Raw genomic sequence first — 16,809 nt, forward strand, 5'->3', positions numbered from 1 at the left:
CAAAGGGAAACATCAGGGCCTTGTCCTGTACCCTGAAATAATGCCATCCTTGGTGGTTAGGGTAATCTTGACTACATCAAAAGAATTCAGTGACTAAAAACTTTCATAAAGCAATTTATGGATTCATATTTTACGGTCAGAGAGAAGCATTATGATTGCCCAACCTAACCTTCTAAATAATACAGATCATAAAGCTCACAATTTGCTGGCTGAAACTCAAGATATATATGTGTGTATATCAGAAGGAAATCTAGTTGTGATTTAAAGGCTATAAGTAATGGATAATTTCAGAAGCTGCTGCTTTCATTGCTATACATCGAAATTTTATTGCTACTCTCAATTTATCTAGACTGAAACCTCAACTACTGGGTCTGTTATATTTTCATTTAGCAAACCCTCTTACATCAGAAACTATACCATGGAAGTAACATATTCAAATCAAATCTATATCTCTTGAGTAAAACCAACATGATGATCTTTTAAAATGTCTTAATACCAAATTGGTATTCAAGAAAAAGGCAGGAATTGACAGTTCTGCTTGCTCCTCTAGAATGGTACGTGGAAGACCCTGTTAAGCGCACAATGTTCTACAAACCTTTATACAGAAGAAGAATCACAGATTTAGCCAACAGGAAATATGTTGCCCCTCTCTGACACTTAGATTTTTCAGGGATTCCAGGCAAAAATCCCCCTCCATTTCAAATCCAGAACATGAAGCCCTTTTCTAAAGGTGGATGTGTCCATTCTTTTAGGGAAGGGCAAAGTGATTCATTTTTTTTCAAGACAGGAAAAAAAGCAGAGTGCTGATTTCCACCTCTTTATGATAATTCATTATTGAAGTACAGAGCCAGGAAATGAGAATTCGTTGCTTATCTGAGGATTCAAACCTCACTCACCATTACATTATTTGACCATTCTGTGTACAGGAAGTTGTGCTGTTGAGCAGAAAAAAATGCAGAAGTCATGCAGCCAAGAGAGAGAGAACAAGTGGTGACATGACAGTCTCAGTTGTTATGGCACTTACCTGAAACAGAAAAGCTCTGTATAATATTTCTAATCCTAAAATGTTTTTTTTTCTGTATTATTGCTAATGTCTCACCTCCTTTATTTTAAGGTAAACAAATTTAAAGTTCAGAGAGTATTACACAGCCATCTTCTGTTGCTTTATCTTTCAAGACTGTAAAGCTCCTTTCACAGTTACTGCTGAGGATACAATCTCCCCTCCTACAAAGGATGACCCTAATTCTCTATTCTTATCCTTATGACCTTGCATTTGGCTGCACTAAACTGCATGTTTTTCAAGTGAGCCTGAGTTAACAAACTACACAAATTGCCCTGTAAAACTGACCTAGCCTTATCCTTATTTACCACTCTGCCATTCTTAAGATCACTAAAGCCTTTACGAGCAATAATTTTATATTTCTGGAGCTGGTGATACACAGAAACCATAGGTAGCGAACTGCCAGTCTGAAAAACCATCAGGAAAAACTTTAGCTTATTAAGGGTCCAATTGTGAATTTTTTTGACGTTACTATATAAACTAGAAAGGCATAAAAAAGCAAAAATATAACCAAAGTAATAAGCAATGAAAAAATAATGTTTCATATTCATTCATATGCCCATTATTTTAGTGCAAAAAAATGTCCAAAAAAGGCAAATGAAAAAACCCAAATATTTAGGAATTCATTTCCATCAAATACAAAAATTGGTAATAGAATAAAATGATAAAACTGGGTAGGCTTATTCCAAAATCTATTTACATTTCCTCACCACTTCTAATAGAATAAAATTTTTGACAGATCTTTTTACACATTGCATTAATCTCAGAAAAATTAATTACTATGCATTTCGTTCTACTTCAGCTCCTCATTCATTAAAGATGTAGGATCCTGTAGTTATCACATGACTACATTTTACATACGCAATGAATACTTTTGACTACAAGTTTATCTAGATCCTAGTTCTGTGTGTGCTGTGTTTTGTGCATGCGTTGAGTACAACAGAACAACACTTAATTACTTAAAGTTGTGCTTGCTCCTAAGTGCTTGTAGAATCAGGACTGAGGTAAGATTGTCTCTGTGATAAAGGGCTAGTGGGTGTGCACTTTAAACCTTTTACTATTGCAGAATTTCACATTCACAGAAAGCCTACTCTCTGCTCAGTCTTTCTTGTTATTTCAATGGGACCTCTCATGTGAGTAGAATGAAGTATAAGAATTCAGATATTTATAACCTAAATTGTGACATATAAATTAAAATATGTCTACAAAATGCAATTTATTTTAAAAACAAACCAAAAAATCTAAGCAAGATATAAGCCTTTTAGTACCCTTGTTCTAATTATTTGAAAACACATCTACCATATAAGGCAATTCTTTTCAAATCTTTTTCTTTGCCACTTCTTTGAAACTACTAAATACTGAAACACCATGAAAGATACTTCTCAATGTATAATGTTTTAACTTACAAAATTAATTAAACCATAGTAACTCTGAAAATAGGTAAGTTCATACCTTTTCTTTTCAGCTGCCTCTCTTAAATAAATATATTTGGAACTCAAGGGTTCTTCCTCCTTATTGTTGGTGTCCTCTGATGTAGATAAGATATTGTGACCTCTTATGTCTAAAGTATGATGAACTCTAGAAGCCAGTTGTAAATAAGGAGACAATATAAAACTAGGAAAAGCAGTATGTAGACGATGAATGTCTGGATAATGTCTACCTCTAAAAAGGAAAACATAGAAATAAAGAATCTTAATATCCATTCTCTATATTCTAAAGTACATAGTTCATCAAATACTATATCACTACATACATCAGACCAAAGGATAGAAATTGCTAACATAAATATTTGGTATGAAGTGCCTTTTTACTAGTAGTAATTCTAGTAGTAATTTCTACTAAAAGTAGAGATCATATTACTTAGAAAGGAAAAAACAGGTAAAGCTAAAATGCTGGGAATAATTTTAAAGTAAAAAAAATTAGTGCAGGAATCACAATTTTGCTTCCCCAACTTGAGTAGAGCTTTCACCTGCTGCACTGAAAACTTAAACCAAGTAATGCAGATTTACAGCTTAAATTGGGTATGTGAATAAATGTTATGTCAAACATATACATTAATCTGCAAATTCTCTCCCATCACAGAGTACCTTGTAAATACCCTTAAAATTTTGAATTAGTTTTATGATATGATATCACTTGAACTTCTTCCGAGCTTGTCAATTCAGCTGTTTTTTTACTGCCTTTGAAAAGTTAATAACTAAAAAATTCTACCATTTAACTCTCCAATCTAAGTTGTACTGAGGGTGATGAAAGTCTATTGACTTCCACAGGCCATGGATCAAATTCTAAAAGCAGTCTGCGGCTACTGTACGAACACTACAAAGTTAATAAATGTCTAACATGCAGACAGTTACCATGTGAAGAACAGTATATGGAAAATGGCTGAGAAGTAAAAAACTCAGAAATGGCTCCCTAAATATATGCTACTTTGAATTATATTTCAGAAGTGCCTTCATAATTTAAAGAGAAAATCCCAAATGAAAATGGTTAAAATTACACTGAAGAGATTTCAGTTTTGACTATTTTTCTGGGTTTCTCCTGAGATGATGACAGTTTCAAGAACTTGGTTTTTTGTTTTACTGAGAATTATACCTTATGTTATAAACAGATAGTATAAAGGGGAACTCAGGAAGAACTACAAAATGAAGTAAGAAGAAACACAAGAGTAATTTATCATCCAATACATATTTAAGTTACAAAACCAGTATTTCATATTTGCTTATATTTTCTGAAAAATAATGACTGTAAGTAAAATATAAATCACACATGTAAAGAAAAAAAATAGACAAAAATCAGTGTAATATAGGAGAACTTTGACTCGCAATCATGAAACTATCACATCAAGTATATAGCAGATACATCTCCATTACGTTTATATAGTCTGAGTCCCTAAGTTTATAGGCACATGACAACCCAACAGGAAAGACTGTCAATTAGTCTTTTCAATTTAAATAAAACTGCTCAAAATATTTTTTTCTGAAGTCATACAACTTTAACATAAAGAAAAGAGCCCAGTTTATGCTTCAACAAGGCAGTTTCACCAGATCTTATAATCCAAAGTCTCTAGTGAAATTAGTGGTAATTTTGCCCGAATGAAAACAGGGTCAAGGCTATGAAATAAAACGTGAAAGTTAAACACAAAAATTAAATACCCGGTTTGAAAAGCAACTCAGTCACACAATAGACGAGACCGATTAGGATTTAACGCACACATACAGCAACCCCATTTAATGCAAAGGATTTTTTTTTAAATAATTAAATACTTTTAAAGCACAAATGGAAATAAGTAACTATTTTGGAGTGTGAAATCGGAGATCAGTGCTTTAATAAGAAGATCACATTAATTTAAAATTAGAAAGAAATATTTTTCACTACATTTTTAACTCCATAGAGATAATATAATCTTTGTAAATGTTTACAGTAGTTTACCTTGGGATGCTCTAACACATCACTTTCTCTGCAATGCAATTACCACAAAATTTAAAAATAAAAATAAAAGTAGATGGCAAACAGTTTAACTTTGAACTTACAACATTTGGAGTGATTTCTGTAAACGATGGCAAGCAAAATAATTTTTGAATTCTTTAGGAAATTTTTCTTCTCACTTTTTATTTATTTAAATTAAATGACAAAAAAATTTGAATGTTGTTTTAATTGTATTATCATTACAGCTCTTGTATAGAAGTTTATTATTTCATTGAATGAACTAACTGAATGCTTTATCAATGTAAACTGAAATATTTGGGGCATGCTGCAGGTAAAGGTGAATGTTTTTACAGCACACACTCTCCTAAAACAGACTATTTATCATTCTTTGAAAAAAGGGGACATGAAAAAACAATACTATGTGTGTGGCCTACATTACCTTCACTTAATGCACTAAATACGGGTTTTTTAGAAAATTGTGCAGTTTCTGCACCATTGATAATCTGACAGTAAGTATTTATTGAAGGTAAAACACTCATTGTCTGTTGACACTATTTGTTTTAATATATAATCTTGCTAACCAAATGATCTTTAAGCAATGCAGATAAGCAATGGCATGCAAAGGGTCACTTAAATGCCAATTTGGCTGTTTCATAAACTTAAGCATTCTTTTCCCATGACTATTCTCAGCTACTTAATTGAAAGTATTATCCATTTACAAACTTTAGGCCTGCCATAAAAAGGCTCTCTTCTGTATCCAATAGACCTTTCAGAACCCTAAGAACAACAAAAGGTAATAATTAAAGGTCCTTCGTTTTTTCCCCCCTTTTCCCAATAGAGAAGTGAAGAAGCAACCTATGGTACATCTAAACAAAGCTATCTATAAAGATCTTATTAGCAGTGAAGACCATAAAACTGAAGAGTCTCACTTGACATGGGATGGACAGGATCAGTTAAATTAGGACACGGTCTGTACTACTTTTGTAATCTGCACTCCTACTACAGAATGACAGATACAACCTATGACAGGAGCAAGGTAATAAGCAGTTGTCCTTAAATTACAGCTCTCCATGTAAAATCTCCTGAATTTCAGACAAGCACTGACTGTAATACAAATTCAAGTTAATGAATTTTTAATACATCTTCTCTATTTAAAGATGATGACTTACAGCTGGCATTGCTTATATTAAATTTGTGGTATTTTCCATTGTTTGTTTTTAATTATTTTGATTAGATTATGCTTGGAATTGTATGGACAAATTCAACCCCCACATAAGCAACTTCAGTTTCTGCTGCAGTCAAGAGAAGTTTCATCTGCATACAGCAGGACTAAATAGGCCCTCTGGATTTTAAAAACCATAAATCAGAACCATTTCAAGGAGATAAATAACAAATTAAAACTAGAGATAGCAAACTAAGCTTGGTAATTTAGATCAGAAACTGCAAGTGTTCAGATCCAAATTTGGGGGGATGGGATTATTTCTTCTCAAAATTTATCTATCATGCTATACACTAAGAACTTAATATATTTTCAGTAACTTTCTTATAATAATGAAACACAATTAAAGAATTACTTCATATTTGAAGCCTGAGGTGGCAAAGATTGTTGCAAGTCGTGTTCCTCTTGCAGCTGTTTCTGAACTTCACCTGGTTTAATTTTTAATATTGCTTTTCCGTCCACCTGTAGCACATCCAAGGATGGAGCCTAAAATGTTCATGAATGGAAGATAAACACAGTATTACAAACTGATAGGTTATATGGATATTTTCACACCCACTCTAGAGTAGAACAAGAAGCAATGACACAGTAGTTTAGAACTGCTGTCACTACTCAGATTACAGCAGCACCCACAGCTATTCAGGATATGGAATAAGCAGAAAAGCGTGATAAATCAAAATTTCCAATGGGCCCTAGCTAAATTGCATTTCTGAATAGTGTATGAGAGGACTGTATTTTAACATATTACAGAGAGAATAATCAAAAGAGCATCAAAATCATATTACTATTCAGAACTATTGAACTTAGAAGAGCATAAACACATCTAAAATTTGTATTAGATTTTTAAGCAAGTTCAAGCAGATACACATAGTGTCAAAGATGACTGACATTTTTAGAGAAGTTTCTTCAAGGTTATTTTATTATTCCTGAAACTTTATCAGGAATACAGATTTAAGGAATTCCTACTGTTTCTACCCACAGTTGCTCATTCCTATTTATTAAAGCACCACGTGCTTAGTTGTGTCAAAATTCGCATGGAAAAATTATGGAAGTTTATAGTTCATAAGTAAGTACATTAATCACCAAGTAAAAGACACTAAGAACTGTAGAGGATACCTAAGAGAGTCACTACCTTCTGAAAAGGCTTCTTCAAAATTAAAATGGTTTCATATTGAAACCAATACCACTGTTTATATCAGCACATACATGAAAAAATATGAAGGACCACAGTCAGATATTTGAAGTTTACCAGAGAAACTTGAAGTCAGCCAAAATTTTACATAGACAAAATAGGCTAACAAAAATAAGAAATACAGAAAAGTTTGAAAGTAGTCTGTCTACCCGAAAATCTATCATTCCAATGAGCCAAATAAAAGACTACAATTTCTGCTTTTGAACATCAGGTAAATGTTTCTGTCACAATCTCTTGTCCAATTTAAAGAAAAAATGTAACCCGATTGGATACATTGCCATTACCAGCTTTTGGAATGTCAAGATACATGATATTTTTTTTCAAATTATTTGAAAGTGATATTCAAAGTAACAAGATATTCAGCAACATTTATTGATAACTTAGACACCAGTATGGCTAATGAAAACCTCCAAAACTAAAATTACAGCAGCTCTTATTCTAAAATATTAAGCCAAAGTTTAGCGATCTCATCTTTTATGTGAAACAGATCATGAAGGGCAACTTCAACACACTTTTTGCTAATGAATTATGGAAACTATACTAAGTAGAGGGGAGTTCCTCTAAGCCTAAAAATCAAAGAACAAGAGTCAACCCATTTATTATTAGACGGACACTTTAAATGTATTTAATCTCACATTTTATTTCATTTTCTTTGTAGAAATACCAGTGAACACACTTCTTAATCAAAATATTTTTGTAATTCAGTTACATATGTAACATAAAATTACAATAACAAGAGCAAATATCTGCATTTTTTCATCTGATTGCTTTGTGTATAACCAAATTTGCAAGTTCATCTGCACAATCAAGAAATTTATCTGTGCAGCCCACAAAGCAAAGCAAAATAATTTCAAAAATAAAATGTCACAAAAACATGCAATGAATAGTGTTCAATAGAAATACTAACATACAGTACATCACCGTTACTCTGTACAGAAACAGTTCTGCTAAGGATGCAATAGAACATTTAGCTAATACATATGGGCTGTTAAAAACATTTCCTTTTTCTAAAATTTTGTCTCCATTATTTTTTCCATGTGTATAAGTGAAAGCATGCATTTCAGATTAAATAATATCTTTAAATCACATAGTACTTGTGTTAAATAGAAGCAAGTGTATGTTATCTTTTCAGGTGCCAGTCTTGCAAACTACTGTGTTGTAAGATGACTGAACACACACTGATGGGTGTTGTGGCAACAATGCCACCAGTGCATTACAGAAGTGGCAACGCTGCCCAAAATAATACCATCTAAAAAACTTCATCATAGTCCCCCAGTACTGTTTAAATAACTGGGAAACTGTTCTGTTGGCAAATAGTATATAATTTAGAAGTAATAAATAATCTTACTGTATTCTTGATTATAAAAATTACCGTCAGTGACATCGTACTGTGTTTTGTTTACACATCATTCAGCACATTTAGTTTAGTAACCAACAGATCAACTGATGTTGCAGAGTATACTCAAAAATACCTCCAAACATCATTATCAATTATATAAAATGATATAGCCAAGTATATATAGCACATGAAATTTCAGTTTCAGAAGGATTAGAAATATCACTGATCTACAAATAGACCAATATTGTGAGGAAAATTTCGAAACACAAGATTTTCTTCTAATTTAGCAGAATTTTTAAGAAGCAATATAATTCCATTTTCAGCCATTGCCTTCAACAGAAGAACTCCAACCCATGTAACCGAAGCTATTTTGTTACCACAAGAAGTTGCTAGGAAATATGACTCCTTAGCTGTCGAAGAATGCCTGCCAGCTGGAACTGCTCAGGCCAGCATCACCAGGTCACGTAGGGCTTTACTTCATGTCCACTGCAGCCCCATTGCAGAATGCAGTACCAGGACTGACGGGGAGTTTCTGTCATCTCCCTGTGACACCCTCCCAGAACTCCCCTGTCCTTTCACTCCTGAGCGCAAGGTGTGTGCATCTTTGGTTCTTGTTTATCCTAAAATTGATCAGGAAAGTTGGTTGCTAATGCTCTGGAATTCTAGGCACATACCTACCTCTCTCTATCCCTTACTCCATGCAGCTTGAAAAGACAGAATCAGGGCCAAACTACAGTCAGTGGGAGGAGCTGAAGAAGCAGCTGAAGTATGGCCCTTAGACATTCAGAAGGTTTCTCATTTTGACTAGACCTCTGCATTATGACGACCCTGAAACCTACTTGCAAATATTGGGCCATCAAAAAGCATCCCACATGTGTGCCTCGTCCTCTTTTCATTTTGGTCCATTTACCTCCTTCTTTTAAACACCTATATCTGTCTTCCCATGCAACTTTGTGTTCATCTCATTTATTTAAGTTTAGACCAAAGCTATCTGGTGTATCCACACATAACACCACCTAGTGGAAATGCACCCCATTGTTGCTTGCCCTTCGCATAATAACATTTTAAATATAATAAATAGTGTTATTCTCTTTTTACAATAAGCATATATAATAACTTTAAGACAAAGTAATCATCTACATTCGAAGCTGCAGAAGGAACCCCGTTAGTGTTTTATTTTAGTATCTGGTTACAGCCTTGAAATACCAGAACACTAGAAACCGACAATGTATGGGAAAAGACATTATATGGTCTTAGCAACAAATTTGTTCTCTGTGGTACTCTCTATGAACTCGATACATGTTCTCTACTAAAAATCTAAGCTTTATAGAGTTGATATCCTAATGACAGCTTTTGTCATGTGAGAAATATCGCAAAACCGAAAGGATATGGAGCATTATGCCAATTTCAAGGAAGGCATCCACTTGTTAAATGTAGATTAGGATTCTATTTATACATTGTTTCATTTGTAATCTTCTTTCCAATCTCATAAAGAAAAGCCTAACCCAGCATCTGACCGAATGAACCTTAATTTGTTTTTTCCTCTAACCTTAAGCTGCAAGACCAGTATGAAGACCTGTTTTATAGAAAATCTTCTTTTACAGGGCAGGTGGTAAGGATACAGCTTGCAGTGCAGACCTCTTGGATGCTCTAAAGCATCAAAACCTTAAGAATGGGAAAACTTATACTATCTCATAATAGTACTAAACCTGCTTACCTGCTTCACCGGCCTCTTATATGTTAACAGCTCAGCTTCAGGCCGAGATTCATTTCTTGCTGCTTGAGATTCTTTCTGAACTACTGGTGTCTTCTGAGGGAAAAAATATAAATAAATCAATACAATATTTACTATATGCAATTATTCTTTCATCATCCATGCATTTTATGAAGCATCTAGAACACTATCAATTTTATCTTATGCCAAATATTTCCTCAATAGCTAACTAGGTTTCCAAAAATAAATACAGTAATAGGCAAAGGACCTACAATGATTAAGACCACATAATAATATTTATAGAGATTTCTTATCAAAGGTTATGGTCAGTTTCTTCTACAAATTGCAATTGTAAGAAGAAATTGCAAAATATAGGAAGAAATATACATCAGAAATTCATATCAAGAGATCTATGATCCCTTAAAACAAAGTCATTAATGCCACTAAACATTAAGCAATCTCCCAAACATATCTAAGTTTAAATATCTAAATTTTAAAAACAGTTTGAATGAAAGGCATAAAATGATGGGCACTAATATATATGAATATAGATGAAAGCCTTATGATTCCATTGCCCTAATTGGCACCCTATTTAATAAAAGCAAAACTCTTTATATCCAGCAGTCGGAGAATCAAACCCCATAAGAAAAGGAATGAACAAGAGACACAAAAGCAAAAGAGAGAAAAATAAAGGTTTACTTGTGATTTATGAAGTACCAAAATGTTTCCAAGGAGTATTTCATTTCCTTCCCGGTTTTATCAGTTTAAAATATGAACTACCTATCTTAACAACTCTGCAAGCAAATAGAAGCACTATTAACTTATTATATTTTAACATTCCTAGATAATGCAGAATGTTAACAGGCTTGCTTGGTGAAAACTTGGCAGGACTTGAGATTCAGTTTTTATTTCCTCATGTTCAATTGGCGCCTGTTGTATAAGCAAGAGAAGAAAACTAGTTTCAAACAAGAATGCTAATAAAATATTATTCATACTACCTGATAGAACAAAACAACATCAAAACACATTATATGCATAAATTAGAGTTTAGTTCTTAGACAAATTATTTTGAAAGCAACAAGTACACTCAGAGGCAAATGATCTTAGGCTCATCTTTTGCAAACATTTACACACATGCTCAGCTCTTTACTATAAATAACTTCTCGGTGGAACTGCTTACAGTACATAAGTTTAAAAACTGACTGCAATTTTCAGTTAATCACTTTCTCCACCGGAGAAAATTATAGTTGTTCCAGTAGCAGAAAAGCTACTACAAAATTTGAAGTTCTTCTTAGTTTCCAGACATACTATTCCTTCTCGTCAAAAGAATGGTTCAACAAGACCCCCTTGGTTACAGTATATCCATATGAAAAAAAGCAGAAATAAGATGCAGGAACAACTCTTTAAACAGATGGTAGTTTTAAGGACAGCGTGCTTTCTGAGCACCTGGTTAGCATACATGTACGTAACTCAGCACACATGTACTTTACCCTTTGTGCCATATACTGGCTTAGGAACCAAGTTTTAAAGATAACAGTAACAAACAGAAGTATCACATCTAAACCACATTTCATTTTAGAATACAATTCTTTAAAACTGCTACAGAAATGTTAAATATTTCTGGGGAAAATATTTCAGAGCCACAAGGTGATGCAATAATGCATTAAAGCTATCAGTTGAATATGTATTAGAAGCAGTCTGCCGTGTCATGAAAAAAAACCTTTTCCTGGCATTGCAAATGTTCATTTGCCTTTTTAATGTAAGAATCTTCCACGCAGTAGAATTTTTATTCCATTGAGTGTATTGTCCACCTAACAATCTAAAAAAAATTTTTTTTTTTAATGCCCAGGATTTATTGCATTTAACTTTAATACATGTAAAAACGTATTCTGAGCTGCAACATTTTTTTCCTTGCGTATTAGAAAATGGAAAGGAAAAAAAAAAATTAAGCCTCCAGGCCAACACAAAGTAATAGATGCATATACTACCCCAAAAAAGTAAACTGTAAACCTATAAAAAGCAATGGCCTTGCAGAATATTGTACACATTGGTATTTTGCTTTTAACCAGAGCCTTACTAGTTTATTTACCTTTGACAGGAAAGACAGCTTAAGAAAAAAACAAATCATATTACATATATTTTCATTACCATGAGAGCAAGGAACTAAAATAAAGGAATGTAGTAACAACTCCAACTAAAAGGAACACAGCCGGCATTATCTTCCCAGGCTATACCAAACCTTCCTCGCCTTTGCAACACATGTATGTTTTCAAACATGGTGATTACCATGGACTATTCATTACTATAATCAATCTTAGCCAACTGGAATTCTTTCCTCGTGTAATATATTAACCAATTCATGGAATCAGAGAGAAATTTTCACAAAGCTTTTCATTCAACCTGGATCAACTTACATTTCTAAACTATTGCATAATATGTAAATTACAATTTTACATATTAATTTTCCTGTTCTGTCAAAACCAACAGAATTATATGAGCAAATATTATCTTAATTTCATTTTAGACACCTGGACATGTTATATGACTGATTTCCTTTGTTGGGTGCGGTGTTTTCTCTTTTGTCCACTCCTCATGGGAGAATTGCAGGCACAAAGCTATTGTGTTATTTTAATAAAATGATGTGTACTGTCTATATATGTATTGTGGGCTGTGTGTTTGCATTAACAAAAACAAGGCCAAATATAACTTTGGGAAATAAAAGCATTGAGAACTGTGGCAACTCTTAACTTCTGTGGGAATCTGTTCTTGAGTATTCTACCCATTCTTGAGAAAGCTGTTTCCTGCACTGATATCTTAACCTTGCGATGGAAACTTATACTGTACCTTTGAAAAATAGCCTTATTAGTCACAGCCTTCCTCCTGCTGGTGCAGAAAACTATTTAGGTACCCAAACACCTTGGTAATTCATCAGAAACCATTTTAACATTATCAGTCATTTTGGTAGGTTTATGGTATCTTTTGTAACTGAAAAGTCTTATTGTGAGTCCTGACATACAGAAAATTAAGAAGTTGTTGTTGTTGTCTGGGTTGTTGTTTGGTTTTGTTATTTTTTTTTAATAATTACATCTATATTTATCTTCAATATTTTCATCTGGTATTTCTTTGATTCCTCATTTGATATTTACATGCTATTAAAATAAATAATTTTCCTCTCTGTTTTGACAATAAGTCTCTACCACCAGTGCAGAAAAGACCCTGATAAATGACAAAACAAAGTCAATATAGATTTGCGAACATACCAACATTCTAAAACAGTATTTTAACATGGTGAATTTCTACAAGTTACTTATACACAAAGCTAATCACCCTGTGTTCCCTTGACAAAGCCTGGAACTCTCAGAGATTACAATCTACCTGATTAAAAGCAATTTTTTCTAATATTATACTAGCATCTTACTGACCCAATAAGGATTAGTCTCCCATTTTGTTAGGCTTCAGGGTAAAAAGATAGTCCTTGCTCGATGAAACCTGTAGTGTTTTTAAGACAAGTGTAAATGATGTGGGCCTAACAATCATAATAAGTGGAAAGTAATTGTTAATAAAATGTAACAAACTGCACAACTGGATTGCTTTAATTAGTTACTTGCACTGGTAAATTTGAAGAAATAAACACATTTCAGAAGTCCACACATGAACCACCTACCCAACATCTCTCCCTGGGCAGTTTCTTGCAATGCTATGAAAATAAAACATCTTTTTTAAAAAAAAAAAAATCTAAAGTAATGTCAGTTGATTTCAGAAGTCCACACATGTGAACCACCTACCCAACATCTCTCCCTAGGCAGTTTCTTGCAATGTTATGAAAATAAAACATCTTTTTAAAAAAAAAAAAAATCTAAAGTAATGTCAGTTAACTATTCCAGAAAAAAAAATTTCAAGTGGTAGTGTCCACCCTTGAAGACTAAGAGGCTCAGCAAGTTGCAGGAAGTGGCATAGCTTTTGCCATGATTAACCTTATTGAGCATAGTCAAACTGTGTACTTCTTGAATTAATAATATCATAGCAGCCTTATAATAAAAAACATCGATTTAGCTACATTTAATGGATACTAAGACCATGAGAAGAACATTCTATAAGCCATTCTGGAAGGAAAAAACAAGAAAACCAATAGGAAGAGCTAGGGTTTTCCCCCTTATAGAGAATTAGATGAAAAACTGAAGTATCTTCTTCATTTGCATGACACTTAGAATACACCTTATAGCACGTAAAGGGAAAAAAAATATATTTTCAATAAGCCTCTCAAAATACTGTTTTATCAGAAAGCAATATATTATCTGTTTAACTTTCGTATCAGCTGAAATATAAAGAGCATATAGAGCAAGTGAGATACTGTAAAGTTATGAGAAAATATTTGTTTGTTTATAGATACAAAGCAAATACAAGTCTATGTCTTCTCGAATTTTAACAATAATCGGTCTTCATCAAACCACTTTCGAGAGAGAACTAATGCATTACAGAGAAAATCTTCTCAAGGCCTCACTATTGAGATTAGCTGACAAGATATTGTGTACTTCTTGAATTAATAACCTCATAGCAGGCTCATAATAAAAAACATTGATTTAGCTACATTTAATGGATACTAAGACCACTGTGTACTTCTTGAATTAATAATATCATAGCAGCCTTATAATAAAAAACATCGATTTAGCTACATTTAATGGATACTAAGACCATGAGAAGAACATTCTATAAGCCATTCTGGAAGGAAAAAATAAGAAAACCAATAGGAAGAACTAGGATTTTCCCCCTTATAGAGAATTAAATGAACAATTGAAGTATCTTCTTCATTTGCATGACACTTAGAATACACCTTATAGCACGTAAAGGGAAAAAAAATATATTTTCAATAAGCCTCTCAAAATACTGTTTTATCAGAAAGCAATATATTATCTGTTGTATAACTTTCGTATCAGCTGAAATATAAAGAGCATATAGAGCAAGTGAGATACTGTAAAGTTATGAGAAAACATTTGTTTGTTTATAGATACAAAGCAAATACAAGTCTATGTCTTCTCGAATTTTAACAATAATCGGTCTTCATCAAACCACTTTCGAGAGAGAACTAATGCATTACAGAGAAAATCTTCTCAAGGCCTCACTATTGAGATTAGCTGACAAGAGCTGGAGATGTTTTTTTAGAACTGAAGCATATTTTATCTTGTCTTCCTGATAGTATGGTGCACTGTATAGTCCTTGTTTAACGGAAGCATTCAAATTTGATGTTATTTTTCAAGAACAAAAATGTTGTTCATTTAGTTACCACCCTCACAAGCTCATCTGAGGTACCAAAACACTGATCTGCTGAAAACAATAACTAACTAAAGATGATGAGCTGCAGGTTCATCACCAAGAAAATGCATTTCTGAAGTAAATATAAATAGCCTCCTATGGATACTAAATCAAATACATAACTTAATAACTCAATATATATCAAGCCTCAAGGCAACAAAATTACTCCAGGCATTGAAACTGATATTATTCTTATAATAAAAATTCTACTTTTTAACAGAAAGAGTGGTAAGAATCATTATTGATAACTGACTTCCCTTGAAGGAAACAGGGCTGAGTACTAATGTCTCACTGAGCTGGTATTCCATTCCCCAGGTAATGCTTTTTGATGCTGGGGGAAAAACAGTGCTCAGCCCCCAAAGCAGTATCATAAGCTATCCATGGTAGCCAGTCATTAATGCAAGAACAAGAACAAGATAAAGAGTTGTAAGAAAGGAAAAACACATTTAATTCTGAGAGCTTGTTTTCATTTTAGTAGTTCTGTTCTTTTCCTTGCTATTTCTCTTTCATTTAAAAGAATATATTTCTTACTTCATTAGAGAAGGCAAGCCTTGAAGCCCAGTGTAACGTAAATAAACCATTCGTAATAATAATAAAGAATTGCTAGTCTTCATCTTATTTATAAGGTCACTTAAGTTCAAAAAACGCCTGCTGCAAATGCCTTTGATTTTTTTAAAAAAAAAAGTAATCAGCAAGGGTGTCATTCATTCTCACTAATGTCCATATGTCTATACCTAAAAAAACATTAAACAATAAACCAGAAAGCCATCAGCAAGTTCAAATTTTCATTTTACTTTGAGCCTGATTGATGTAAGTTTTAGAAATAAAGAATTAAACATCACAGTACTCCAGAGGTCAGATTTTCAAAGCTCTGAGCCCAGTAGCTCCTACTACAAACAACAGAAAATCAGTTCACTTCAAATTAAGAACATTAGGACTTGTTAGGGGCCAAATTTTTTAAATCTTACATAGAGTATAAGCCAAACTTATAAAAGAGTAAGAAAAAACACATAACACCACACACATTACTAATCACTAATAATTATTTTGGGTAAGTTGAACAAGAGATGGTTTTCCAGATCCAGGATCTTCTTTAGCCCCCTTCCGATCTGCCCTGAAGTATTTTTGAATCCAGCTGGAAAATTTCAACCAAAGGGAACAGTCCCAAGTTATTATCTTCCTAAAATGCAAATCAATTAATGCCACACTTAGGAAAGTCTTCTCTGATTTCAGTCCCAATTGAAATACACCAGAAATTATACAGAGAGTGGGAGACACTGTGAATGCCTCAAACACACAATCAGCTCCCAGAAGCACAGAACAGAAGAAAATCAAATCAGAGGACATAAATCTATTTCAGACTACTTCTGCTTATGGACTCAGACAGTGAAATTGACTCAGTTCAGGATCCAGTTTTCTCCTAACTTTTGTATTTAATCAAAAGACAGTCAATCTCACATTAAGAGAACGTAAGGTACTACACTTATATTCTATGAGAGGTCTCTACAATCACAAAAGGTAGCATTTTGATAGCTGTGGGAAACAAAGT

General features: G+C 33.2%; 1 protein-coding gene across 1 annotated transcript in view; it reads right to left on the reverse strand.

Moving 5' to 3' along the window:
- The window catches only part of TTC6 (tetratricopeptide repeat domain 6), a 57,401-nt gene that overhangs the window by 38,071 nt on the left and 2,521 nt on the right, over nucleotides 1-16,809 (reverse strand). The window contains exons 3-6 of the mRNA XM_014941637.1: nucleotides 9,954-10,046; nucleotides 6,061-6,191; nucleotides 2,513-2,722; nucleotides 1,349-1,540 (exon numbers count right to left, since the gene is read on the reverse strand). Of these exons, the coding sequence (XP_014797123.1) occupies nucleotides 1,349-1,540; nucleotides 2,513-2,722; nucleotides 6,061-6,191; nucleotides 9,954-10,046 (626 nt within the window). The remainder of the gene's footprint in view (nucleotides 1-1,348; nucleotides 1,541-2,512; nucleotides 2,723-6,060; nucleotides 6,192-9,953; nucleotides 10,047-16,809) is intronic.

The sequence above is a fragment of the Calidris pugnax genome, unplaced genomic scaffold (assembly GCF_001431845.1).
Source record: "Calidris pugnax isolate Ruff unplaced genomic scaffold, ASM143184v1 scaffold56, whole genome shotgun sequence".
Lineage (NCBI taxonomy): Eukaryota > Metazoa > Chordata > Aves > Charadriiformes > Scolopacidae > Calidris > Calidris pugnax.